A 13,904-nucleotide genomic window follows, 5' to 3' on the forward strand; every position below is an offset into this window, starting at 1 on the left:
ATAAAATAGCCGACTTCAACTGATAATAATCAGTCTTAGTTACAACAATAACATACAATAATGTTAAAAGATGTAAGTTTTATTATATAAATTATATGTTAATAATAATAATACTATTATATTATATAAAAATAGTATTTTAAAATTCAATAAAAATCAACTTTCAGAGTCAAAAGTACCATCCTTGTAACAAGGACAATACATGAGATCCTACTTCTTTTGAGTACAGAATTTCTGAATAATAACATCTAAAAAAAGAACATGGAGGTATTCAGGAGAACTTAAACGATTTCACAGTAAAATTTTCCATGTTAATATCAATAAAAAATAATTCATTGAAAAAATGATATCTTTTTTTATTATCTAACAAAATACCTCAAAATAATCACAAACTTATATACATTTTTTAATGAAAAATGGAGCGAAAATGGTGCGTAGTTCCTTGGCGTCTCTCCAGGCGGCGCATTGGCGGGAAAATTCAAATTCAAATAAGTCGTCAAGAGCGTAAACATAAATAGTTTATTTATTCTTTACAATATCAATATTAATTAATATATAATCAAAAATATAAGCATACACATCTTCGAAATAAAATTTGTTTATAAAAAACCGGTTAATCAAAAAACGAAAAAATTAATAATAAATAAATAAAATAAATTAGAAATGAAAAATAGCACGCAAAAAATCTAGTCCGGGATCAGAACTCCGATGTGTCAGGACCTGAAAAGAAAATTATAATTAGCAACAAGTTTTTTTTATCTAAGTAAATCTTAAAAAATTAGCGGTTAGGATTCGACGACGAGAAAAAAACGTATAAAAAAAAATATGTACCAAAAACAATAATCCGCTGACCCGTCATCCCTCGGCTCGTTTTTCATTTCTCATATTCTCACTCTCTTTATCTATTTATTATTAATTTTGTTAACCTATTTATCATCCATCAGCAGTTGTTAGTTTTAAATCCTTGAGCATTCGTGAGAGACATGTAACACGTTACAAAAACATAATATCAGTAGAAAAGATTATAAAAGTAGATAAATTTATAAAAAAACGGCTTAATTAGTCCGATAATTTTGTTAAATTTTTAAAACTTTTCGTTCGTGGGCATAAAACAGTCGGTTTGACAAATTTTCTCCCCAAATTCCCCTTTTTTCCATTAGAATCCTTCCATTTTAAGTAAAAATCGTCTTCCTTAACTTCCAGACTTAATGGCCGCCTGAAATTCTTCAGCGTCCCTCCAGGCGGCGCTTTAGCGGGAGAATTCAAACTTTGCGCGGGATAATTCAAATTTTTTATCGTAATCTTGCCAGATTTTTTTAAAGAAATAATTTCTTCTTCTTTAGTGTCTTTAAAAAAAGGCGAATCATTCTTACTGATCAATTTAAACAATCTAGAGTGAGTCTGAGTTCGCTTGTAGGAACTGACCTTCCTTGGAGAACATTCCGAGTCAGTATCAACTTCGGAAATCATGCGACTTAAATCAGATTGAGAATTCACTCCACTGTCATCATCATCAGTTTCTTTGTCTTGATGTTCTTCTATTTCCTCCTTCTGTTCCTGGAACTTGGAAGGTTCTGGGCACCAAGATTTGGGTCTGCTCAGCGTAAAATCCACGTGGACCTCCTCGGAATAGGACTTGGTCTTTAAAGGAAGACTTACGTTGACAGTTGGAGCTTCTTCAACAGTGTCCTTGGAATCAGAGTCCGGGTTCAGGCCAGTCGAGTATGCCAAGTAGGAATCAGAATCAGAGTCAGTTGATGTCTCCGGAACTCCGTCGTCGACATTGTTAGAACTATCAGAGGTGTCTTCTTCTTCGTGGAGGATGTTCATGGGACAGTTTGCTTGGTAAGAGTTTGGACCATCAATGGAAGCTTGTTCCTGGTTCTCGGAGGCTGGAACTGTGGAACAAGGGAGTTCTGGTGGGGTTCCAAGTTGGATCGCAGTCAAATTGCTGGTTGGAAGATTTTGGTTCTGGGAACTGGTAAGAACTTTAGTGGAACTCTGATCGAATGAAGCTTTAGGCCGATTTGGAACATCCATTTTTTGATACTGGGCAGAATTAAATATCAGATCTGAAGCTTTTAAATGATTAGAAGTTTTAGAAGAAGCATTTCCTTGAAATTTTGGAGGATTTAAAGCTTCATTTGGGCTTGGGTTGATATAAAACTTCATCTTCGGCTGGGTTATGATGAGATTGTAAGTCGGGACGTCGTTAGTAGGTAGTTCTGGGGGCTGGGAATGACTAGTGGCTTGATCCGAAGCTTTATAAGAACTGGAACCAGCTGTAATCATAGTTCCAGGTTGGTTCGGGACTGGTTCGTGACTCTGAACGCTATTAAGAGTCATATTTTGGCTTTGAAGATAATTTGTGACTAGATTAGAAGCTTTCAAATAGCAAGGAACATCAGCTAATGCAATTTCTTGAAGTTCCAAGTGGTTCGTTGATGGTTCCAAGTGGTTTTTTGATGGTTCCAAGGCTTCTTTTTGATTAAAACTTTCTCTAAGCATAGTTCCAGGTTGGTTTATCAACATTTCTTGAGCTTGAGTGCCATTATACATCATTGTTTCACTCTGGGGAGGATTATCAACCAGCTCTTTAGCTTTTCCATACCCAGAATCACCAGGAACCATCAGTCCAAGCTCTTTAGCAGCTAAACTCTGGCATTTCTCGTTTTTCAAGTGACTCTTTTCCGACTCTAGGGTTAAATCTTGACTAGCAATGTCATTGGCAGTGACAAAATCATCAAGTTTAGCGACTCCTACGTAAAACACACCCGGATAACAGCCGATATTGTTTAGATTGTTGGGGTTAGCGGATGGTACTTGCTCTTGATTAGGGACGTAAGCTAACGGGTAATACGCCCAATAAACAGGCGTCGTGTACGGGATAAATAAACCCTGATGGCCCACGGGAATTTCTCGGCTTGCTGCACAACAAATAAATAGATTGTTTTTGGTGATAGATTGCCTTTACGTCCCATTCTCTCTCACTGATGCGTTAATATTTATTTCTAATCCCGTCGCCGGTTTTTAAATGGAAGCGACGGTAGGAGCAAGAGAGGATGAACGACCGGGGCCATTTTAGTTAGGATTAAATTATTAGGAAGAATTTTAAATTAACTCACCCAAAGCATCTGGAGTCGTCATCGCTTGCAGTATCCTGAATGACCGCGAAGGTATCGCGCTTCCGGTGTATTTTTTAGGTTCCGGGGCTTGTTGCTCGCTTGCTGGGAGATTTTGCACCACTGGCTGCTCATCTGGAAATTTATTTAAGGTTAGAGGCGGTAGGGCGATTGTTTTCATGCAAACACGCCACTCCATGCTGGTAAAACCGAAAACTAGAAAAGTTGATGATTATTCACCGAAGGACCGGGAGTTTCTGTTCTGACGCTTCAGTGCACTGTTGACTGCTCTGGGTGCTAAAAAGTTATGACGTTAATTTTTGTGATTCTATTGTGATAGAAGATTTGGTAATTCGAGTTTTTATCTCGGGACAAAAAATCGTAATGATAAAATATCTTACGACAAAACAGCATCATGATAAAAAGTCTCACGAGAAAACATTTTACTGATGATGATGATTAAGGCCGAGACTTTCGCAGATGAAATGAGCATTCATATGTTTAATTTTAAATTTAAATAAAGTAAAAACGACAACTTACTGGCCCTAATGATGATGATTACTATGATGATCATGATCACAATTATGATGGTGATGATGGTCATGATGATTATGATCACAATTATGATGATCATGATCTTCGATCATAGGGATGGTGATTATTATGATGATCATGATCAATAATGATGATGGTAGTGATGATCATAATGATCATGATGGTAATGATTACTATCATGATTATGATAATGATTATAATGAACATCATGATGATTGATCATAGTAATGATGATGATTATTATGATGATCATGATCATAATAGTGGTAATTATTATTATGATCTTCATGATTACAATGATGACGATGATCATGATGATCGTCATGATGATCATGATTATAATTATGATGGTGATGATGATTATTATGATGATCATAATTGTCATGATGATCATGATGGTCATGATGATGATCATGATTATAAATATGATAGTGATCATTATGATGATCATGATAATTGATCATAACGATCATTATGATGATTATGATAATTGATCATAGTGATGATTGATCACAGTAATGATGATTATTATGATGATCACGATCATATTGATGATTATAATGTGTCATATTTTGTCATGGGATTTTTTGTCGTAGAATAAAAACGCGCTAAACCAACGACTTTAGATTTATGTTCCATTTAGTTTGGTTCAGAGCCAAGAGATGGTGCCATTTGCGAATTCTCAAGTTAAGTAAATGGAGGTCAGCTTTCAGTAATTGATATTGATATGAAGAAAAATAATCAAAAAAGGTAATTACCATTGTTGATGGGTACTTCGTTGGAATCAGTCATATTTTGTAAATATCTAAATGCCCGGGATGGAATAGCCGCACCGCGATATCTTGGGTCTTCTTCTTGGTGTAAGTATGTGTCGCCATCCACTGGAAAAAATTTTAATAAAGAATTTATATTAATTTTTAATAAAAAAAAAAAAATTAATGCAAGTTTTCTATTTAAAACTGAATTTTACAATATAAATACTGTCAATAATTATTGTATGTCTATATTCACCTTGTTCTTTAAATTTGTTCATCAAAACCTTATCATCTTCTGTCAACTGAAGCTTACGGAGTTGGTCATTGTCTATTTCGTCGTTGTCCGTGTCAGTTAATTTTTGCAAGACTCTGAATGAACGGGATTGGACCGGTGCGCCTGGTAAATCTTGAATACTTCTTCCTTGATTTCTAGTAAATTATATTCGATTCATTAATTATGTCGAAAGCTCATATAATTTTACACAACCCTTAACAATAATAATAATATACAACTGTCCTAACCGGGACTGATTAGCAGAAGTAGACTGGAACTCATAATTCGGGACTTCCTGCGCTCCCTCAACAGCAATCGGCACAATGTAAGTTCCTGGCGCAGTAAGCTGTGGCTTAGCTGGCGCCACTGTGACCTTTGCAGTCGTATTCTGGTTCCCCCAGCGCTGCTGCGGCGGCGTCTTGAATTGATGGTGCCCCGGCTCATTTTTGATCGTAAAAATTGAGGGTCTGTCTTCAATCTGGAACCAAAAGTTATTTAACAAACCCAAATTAAGACATTAAAACAATTAAAATATTTTCTTACCTTGACAGGAATCACTCTTTCAGCAGGCTTCTGAACCTGAACTGGAACCGAAACCGGAACCTGAATTGGAACCGAAATCGGAATCTGAACCCTGGGCGGACTTTCCTGTCCAGAACCGTTGGAGGTCCGTTTAGCCCACTCAGGAAGTTCCTCCGGAGATTTGCTTTTTTGCTGAAGCCAAGGAGTCGGCGCTTTCGCCAAAGTTATCTGAATCGGCGTACCCGGAGTTTCGGGAGACGTCGGTTGAGATTTATCGAGTTTCTCCACTGAGTTCCATGGAACAGTTCTCGGAACATTAGTTGGGAACACAGGAACTGCAACCTGTGGCTGGATGAAGAGACTAGCAGGCCCTGGTGGAGTAACTGGAACTGTTGCGGTTCCAAGAACCGAACCGGTTCCAGGAACTGATCCCATTCCGGGTAGTGGAACCGTTCCTGGAACCGTTCCAGGAACCAGAGTAGTTCCTGGGACTGTTCCAGGAACAGAACGCGAATTGTAAGCCTCGTTTGCTAAAGGAGACTTTGGCGGTCCCTCAATTCCTTCATCGTTCGCGTTTTTGGCGACTCTGCGAGCCATTCTCGGACTTCTGATCTGGGACAGGTCCAATTTACCCCCCATGCCTGGGGTGTAAGTAAAAGGCTTCTTGTCCTTGGTCATCATCGCGTTCTGGATCGCCGCTGGTGGCTCGTAGGGGTCGTTAGTGTATGTTTGTGGTCGGCGCGGCATCTGGTTCTAGAAAATCGAAGATTTATTGAAATTAATTTGATTGTTAATTATTAATTATATTTTTTGTAAAACTTTTTTAGTAATAAAATTGATAATAAATTTTGTTTGAAGAACTTTTTGATGACACACGTGGAGATTTTAAAGCTAGTTTTTAAAATAGAAAGTGTGATGATGAAAGATTGGATGTTAAACTTGAAATATCATACTATGACTGTTTAACTTGTTTTTACATATATTTATGAGATGGTAGTTGTCGACCTACCTCTGTATTAATCCTCATCGTTGGCATCTGACCAGTTGGTGGGGGTGGTGGCGGAGGAGGGGCAGGACCAAATCCTGTTGTTGCCAGTTCGGTAGAAATAAATAATATTATTTAGATTTATGTTTGTGTATATATTATTGATGTATGTTTAGATGAATGTTTGTGTGAATGAAGTATTGTATGTTAGTGGGTGAGGTGTTGAGAAATTGAGTGAAGTTGTGATGGTTTTATGATAAATTTTTATTTGAGAGAGATGGAGATTTTACCTGGCGGACTTGAGTCATTTGGTCTGAAAAATAAAATATAATTTATTTATAAGTATATAAAATTATAGAGAATTTTTGTGAAAGTGCATGAAATTATGTGAAGTTGTAAAAAAATATATGAAGTTATATGAAGTTACATGAATTTGTATGAAATTTTATGAAGTTATATAAAATTATACGAACTTGTCTAAATTCGCATAAAGCTGCATGGATTCATATAAAATTACGCGAAGTTGTATAAAATTATACTAAGTTAGATCACATTACATAAAACTATATAGAATCAAATGAAGTTGTACAAAACTATGTAAAACTGGGTGAAGTTGTAGAAAATTGCATGAATTTTTACGAATTTGTATGAAATTATATCAAGTTGCATAAAATTATACAAAGTTGTCTGAAATTATCTAACATTTTAAATGGAATAAGAAAAAGTTATATTGAACTTTATGAATCTATACGGAAGTATATGAAATTATATGAAGTTGTTTAAAATTATGATAAGTAGTATGAAATAATATGAAGTTATATATAATTACATGAACTCGTCTGTTTACATAAAGCTGCATGAATTCATACGAAATTATTTGAGATTACATGAAGTTGTATAAAATTATGTAAAGTTATATAAAATTATATAGTATTAAATGAAGTATTGTAAAACTGTAAAAATATATAGAACTGAGCAAAATTGTAGAAAGTTGTATGAAATTATATGAAGTTGTAGAAAATTATATGAATTTAGGGAGAGTTTGACAAAGTTGTGTGAATTTATTCCAAGTTATATAAAATTATATGAAGTTGTTTATAAGAGAATATATAATTAAATGAAGTTGTAGAAAACTATATTAAACTGGATAAAATTGTAGAGAGTTGCATGACTTTTTACGAATTATATGAAGTTGTATAAAATTATATGAAGTCGTCTAAAATGATGTAATATTTCAAATGGGATTAGGTAAAATTATATTGAGTTTTATGAATTTATACGGAAGTATGTGAAATTACACAAAGTTGTATAAAATTATACAAAATTGAATGAAGTTGTAGAAAATTATATGAATTTAGTTAGAATTACATAAGGATGTATGAATTTATGCGAAGTTATATGGAATTACCTGGAATTGTCCGAAGTTATACGAAACTAAATAGAATTTTGGGACCATTTGTAAAGTTATATAAAATTACATGAAATTGTATAAAATTATTTTAAATCACGTGGAATTACATGAAATTTGACAAATTTGTGAATCATTTCGGCCGCCGAATGGTCTTTTTATTATTATTATCATTATTATTGTTATTTAAAAAAAAACAAAATAATAATAATATTAATAAAATTGTACCAAATAATTTATTTTAAAAAAAAAAAAGGAACAAATTAATCTGATAAGGTTATAAAACGTGAAGTATACCTTTTAAGGGAAAGTATTTATATATATATTACAAGACCGCTGCAAGCCTATCATTTCATTAATTACATTTCAAATTACTCATTGATTTACAAACTTGTTTGTTAGAATTTTATAAATATATCTATATATTTATATATTTTTTTCTCCGTGAAACAAAAATAGAGTCTATGGATATTCGGCAGAAAATAAAGTTGTAGAATACAAAATATAAAAAAAGATGTAAAATTATAAAATGTGAAGAGCAAGAAAAGTAAAATTTTCTGATGGTTGGCCCGCCGGCCAAGAAATCCAACTCTATAGCTCTTATAAATGTATAAATGTATAAATGTATTTAGGTGTGGAGATACGCAGATACTTAGATATGCAAGCAATACTCTAATTTTAGCTATGTGCTGACCCAAGCCTCTAACACCGCCCGTATTAAATGCTTCCGATTATATTATTTTTAGCGATTTCATTTTTTTACTTTTTAAATTTTTTTCTTCTTTTCTTTTTTGTTACAATTCATTATTATGCCATCGAAAAAAAATTTTTTCTGTAATTTTTACTATAATTTTTCATAAAAATAATAATAATTATAATAATAAAATTCCAACAAATTAATAGAATTGTTCATTAATAATAAATTTTTAATAGAATAATAGAATTTTTTATCATTAATAAAATTTTTAATTATCTAATAATAATAGAATTTTATAAAATCAATGGAAATTTTATTTGTAGTAGAATTTCAATAGAATAACAAAAATTAAATGAATAAGTGGAGTTTTCTAATAGAAATAGAATTTTAATGGATAGAAAAATTCTAATAAATCAATAAAATTCTAATAGGTTAATTGGATTAATAGAATTTTGATGTATAAGTGGATCATTTATCAATAATAGAAAAATTGAATTTTATATTGGAAATGCAATTCTAATAAATAATAGAATTTTCTATTAACAATTAAATATCGATAGAATAATAAAATTTTTTAAAATTTATTGAATTAAGGAAATTTGATTACTAATAGAATTTTCTACTAATAATAGAGTCTCAATAGATTAATAACATCTTCTATTTATCTCAGATATTTTATGAAGTAATGCAATTTTCTGGTATTAATAAAAAATTCAATGGATTAATAGAATTATAATGAATTTCAATGGAAGAATGATATTTAAAAAGTAGAATATTAATGGATTAATGTAAATTTTATAGATCAATAGAAATTTCTATTATTAATAGAATTTCAATGGATTTATGGAATTCCAATGGATTAGTGGAATATTCTATTAATAATCTAATTTTAATTAAACAATAGAACTTTAATGGACGAATTAAAAATAAAATATTTTATAATTTAATGAAATATTAAAAAGAATTTTGAATGGAACCGTAGAATTCTAATGATTTAATAGGCTTTTAATAGAATAATAGAAATTACTATTGTTAATGGAATTTCCATAAATAAATGAAATTTTTAATTAAAAATATTTATGAATTGAACCAACATTCTATTAATAATAAAATTTTAATGGAGTAATGGAAATTTTAATCAAGAATATTAATGGATTAAGCTGACATTCTATTAACAATAGAATTTTAATGGAATAATGGGATTTTTTAGTAATAATAGAATGACTGTAGACTAATGGAATTTTAACTAAAAATATTAATGGATTAAGCCTATTTTCCATGATCAATAAAATTTTAATAGAATAATGGAATTTTCTATTAATAATACATTTTTAATGGAATAATGGAATTTTTTAGTAATAATAAAATATTAATAGACCAATAGAATTTTTAATTAAGAATATTAATGGATTAAGCCGACTTCCAATTATGAATAAAATTTTAATGGAATAATGGAATTTTTCTATAATAATAGAACATTTATAGATCAATAGAATTATTCCTCAATTATATTAATGGATTCGGTCAACTTTCCATTAACAATTGATTTTTAATGGAATAATTGAGTTTTTTTTTTATTAATAATTAATTTTTAATGGAATAATAGAATTTTCCATTAATAATAGATTTTTAATAGATTAATGGAATTTCAATTGTTAAATGGAATTTTCTAATAGTAAAATATTTATTATTATTTAAATTAAAAAATATAATTTTTAATTACTTACCCAATAGTTATTGAACTCATATTATCCAGTACAAAAAATATCAAAATAAAATATTTGATAAAACCAAAACAACAAAAACGAATTTATTAATAATAATAAAATTAGAACTATGACTATGACTAGTACCGTAAAACTAAATCTATTTTAATCTACTATTAAAACAAAATCATGGACGATGTTAACACTCAAACGCGTCGCTCGTGACTGAGGCTACGGATAAATTAAATCCACGACTCGCGGTCTCAAGTCTCAATTCTCTTAAATCTGACCGCTTAAAAAATATAAATTTCAAATCAACTTTTTCTTATAAATATTTTTGTTTTTAAAATTAAAAAATTTATTTTATTTTGGTTTTAATTATTGGTCAGAATTTTGAATAAGAAAATAGTATAAGTGAAAATGAAAAGAGAGTAAAACTAGTACTAAAAATAAAAATGAAAATGGAATGAAATAATAAGAGGTCGCAAAGGTACAGAGTTGGAAACGGTCTCGACCTACATTTAACTTGTGGTCTTTAGATAAACAACTGTCTGGGCACCTTGAACACCGATGACGTGTTTCATGGGGTAAATATGGCGTTCTAATACGTAACTCATAGCATCGAATCTTGTTTTTCAATTTTTTAAGATATAAATAATTCAAAGAATTTTTTTCTGCTGTAACTTTAAAACAGTTCGTCTGATCAATTCGCAGATAAGAATCTTTTTTAAAGCCGATTAAGTTTCCTATAGGGTTTATTTGAATTATTTTTTCAAAATTTTCAACTTTTTATTCTGCGGGTTGTAACTCGAGAACTATCAATCTTATCTTCGTGGATAAGGACCTGTTTTGTAGCTCAATCAAATTTTTATTAAGTTCAATATATTAAAAGGAGTATGCAATGATATTTGGTAATCAATTCATTTAATACCACCAAATAGAATACATCAAGATTTTGATTAAGAAACTATCCCTATAAAAAAAAATAGGAAAACGGTTGACCCTGAAGGCCATCCCTGCAACTTCCCACTACTTTCGTAATTAGGCGCTCGAAATTGCACTTATTACGTTTTTGAGCTCTTCGAGTTCAAAAATCTAATTTTCGTGTAGTTTTGAGCTCGCCGAGCTCAAAAGTTTGATAGGAGTTTAATAAATCACTATTTTTTTAATTTTCAAACAGCAATAAATTTTGAAAGAATGAACCGATTTTCACGCGGTTAGCGGCATTCGACGCAGTTTTTCAAATTCTATAATGAACTTTCAAACACAAATTGATTAGACCGAAAATATCGGTGTAATCCGAAAAAAACACTTTTTGTCGATTTTTTTCGTCAACAATAACTCACGAACGAATCAACCGATTTTGACCGGCTTCGTAGCGATCGACGTAGTTTTTTGATCAGAAGAGCTTATTAGTTTTTGGAATTGATCGGTCAAGCCGTTTAAAAGTTATTAAAAAAAAAACACGTGTGGCACTCGGGGACTGCCACGGTAAAGCTATTGCATAGCTTTTTTTATCAACTTATGCAATTATAATTATTTGTTTATTTTATTCATGCAGTATTAAGCTATTTTTTTTTCTTTGATATTAATTTAAGTTACACTTTTTGAGCGTGGTGACCGATAAGAAAACAAATTTTTTTCTTTTATTGAATAAATGAGAAGTTAATATTGTTCAAAATATTTTTATTATCTTACAATACATGTAGGTTATTCTGGAATTTTTATCATTGAAACTATAGGCTTATGGTAACTGAAATAAGAAACATAAGTTTGAGACTTGATATCCTCTAAATATCTGGAAAATACCGCGTCAATGGTGGTCCCATATTTTGTTGTGGATTCTTGTGGATCATTATTCATTTTCAAATTCAATTTTTCCGAAAGAAAAGTTGTCAACCGCTCTGATTTTTTATCAGCGAAGTTGATGTTGAAATCGCCAGCCAAGATAAGTGGAAATTTATTACCATTTGTACCAAGTATTTTCGACCCATCTTCAGTGTACTCCAGTAAAGTGCGATGAATAAAATGCTCTACCTCGTCCAATTTTGGATTCGGAGAAATGTAAATTGCTATCATGACTATGTGTAGGCCATTTCTAAGTTTGCATAAGCACGCACAAATATCTCCAACAAATGAGCGCCTAACATTAACATCGCTAACGTGTGCAATATTTATTTCAATATTCGGAGTCATAATATTAGTAACATTATTATTATTTTGGTAAATAGCTACCCCACCTTTTGGAACAGTACCTCGTTTGAATTGAACAATACAATTGAAATTAGGTATTTCAATCGGATTATCATGCGTCATGCAAGTTTCGGTAAGAATTAACACATTTGTTTGTCTCGTAACTGAATCTTGTAAATCGTATTTGTATTTTTATTTTTTTTGTATTTTTTATTTATGCCCTTTGACGTTCACAATTTCTTTTTCTTTTCAGCTCTTTAAGTATTTCTTCTCTATAAAACGAAAAAAGGCCATTCGGCAGCCGAAATGGAAGTAGATTTCATGAAAATGAATGTAAAAATCTAAAGTTTTGGATGACGTTTGGTAAAACGAGTGCAACAGCAAATTTCATATTTGGTATAGCGGAATAGGACCTACTTTTGAGACAAAACATATAGTATGGTACTCAAATTGAAGCTTATTTAAAGAGCTTTCAGATGCATTTTACAGAATTTCAATAAGTTATCCCATTCAAAAGTTATTCGAGTAAGAAAGTAAAAAAATGTAAATTTGTATAATTTTGAAAATTTTATAATCCTAGCATTTCTGAATAATTTCAAGTCTACACATATGAAATGGTACTCGAATTAAAGCTTATTTGAAGAGCTTTCAGATGCAATTAACAGAAATTCGACAAGTTATTCCATTCAAGAGTTATTCGAGCAAGAAAGTGAAGAAATATAAATTTTTATGATTTTGAAAATTTCAAAATCCTGGCATTTCTAAATTACTTGACCGATTAAGCTCATCTACGAACTTGACTTCGGTATCTATCTGTAGAATAATTATGTTGAGTTTGGTAAAGATCCGACGTAAATTGGCGACGCTATCGTCGTGACAAGCCGCGTTATATCTGATATATCTAATATATATATATATATACATACATATATAAACTTTTGAACCATATGCATTTTCCGATTCAGCTCGACGAGTATAGTCGAAATATAGCAAAATTTTTCAAAAGTTCCGTCATGAGGACCAATGCAATAGTTAGATTTCTATGAAATCTACTAATAGCTAGGTATAAATAATAGGTATAAATAATTAGGTATAAATAGTGTAATTACACACCAAAACAATTATTCATTCAAAAAATTTGAACAAAAAAAACGATATTTTTAAGAGTTTGATCATCGGATTTCGCGCGATGAACATTTATATAGATATAAAATATCATATATACTTTCTCTGTGCGGCATTAATGTGTATTACCTATACACAATAAACAAAGGTACTAAATTAAGATCGCTCATTTTAATATCAAATATTTTTAGGTTATTTTTATAGCAGTATTGTATATAAATTCAAAAAATACTTCATTTGTGATTATAATAAAATTTATGTATATAGAGTACTCACTCATTTTCTTTCACTATTTTTTCATCACTTTCTTCATTAATAAATGCACTTTGTTTATTCATATTCAAAACAATTTGTACACAAATTTTACGCGTACAGCTATTCACTGTTGTACATAGATGATAGATACCTATACAGTGTAGACTCTACACGCATACGTATAGTCGCACGCACACAAACACCGTGCCGAAGTCTACCGAACTGAAACGACGTTAGACGATTGTTAGGTTTTTTTCGTTAGGGAATTTCTTGGTTCGGTTGCCGCGCTCAAAGCCCGCGATAAAAG

At 31.1% G+C, this 13,904-nt stretch overlaps 1 protein-coding gene across 4 annotated transcripts; it reads right to left on the reverse strand.

Annotated features, from left to right (window-relative positions):
- Positions 1-505: 505 nt before the first annotated feature.
- Positions 506-13,703, reverse strand: LOC141525366 (uncharacterized). Of its 4 annotated transcripts, none has more exons than XM_074239832.1 (10): positions 13,619-13,703; positions 6,504-6,526; positions 6,238-6,311; positions 5,250-5,981; positions 4,955-5,184; positions 4,689-4,861; positions 4,436-4,558; positions 3,363-3,419; positions 3,126-3,257; positions 506-720 (listed from the first exon to the last, which is right to left on the reverse strand). In XM_074239832.1, the coding sequence occupies exons 1-10, from the start codon at positions 13,678-13,680 to the stop codon at positions 698-700; spliced, it is 1,629 nt and encodes a 542-aa protein (XP_074095933.1). In that variant the 5' UTR covers positions 13,681-13,703; the 3' UTR covers positions 506-697. The 4 variants fall into 4 exon arrangements, 3 of the variants coding, with proteins under 3 accessions (XP_074095933.1, XP_074095935.1, XP_074095936.1); XM_074239834.1 differs by lacking the exon at positions 13,619-13,703 and adding an exon at positions 10,046-10,252; XM_074239835.1 differs by lacking the exon at positions 3,363-3,419.
- Between the last annotated feature and the right edge of the window lie 201 nt (positions 13,704-13,904).

Source organism: Cotesia typhae, unplaced genomic scaffold (assembly GCF_013202065.1).
Source record: "Cotesia typhae breed Kobodo isofemale line unplaced genomic scaffold, CoteBio_Ctyphae contig_26, whole genome shotgun sequence".
Classification (NCBI taxonomy): domain Eukaryota; kingdom Metazoa; phylum Arthropoda; class Insecta; order Hymenoptera; family Braconidae; genus Cotesia; species Cotesia typhae.

What these genes read in the sequence shown, in the direction of transcription:
- LOC141525366 (XM_074239832.1), bottom strand. Translation starts at nt 13,680, where the DNA reads ATGAATAAACAAAGTGCATTTATTAATGAAGAAAGTGATGAAAAAATA. An exon ending in CGATGAGGATTAATACAGAG is followed by an intron (nt 5,982 to 6,237) that starts GTAGGTCGACAA and finishes TCGATTTTCTAG; the next exon opens with AACCAGATGCCGCGCCGACC. An exon ending in ACTTCTGCTAATCAGTCCCG is followed by an intron (nt 4,862 to 4,954) that starts GTTAGGACAGTT and finishes ATAATTTACTAG; the next exon opens with AAATCAAGGAAGAAGTATTC.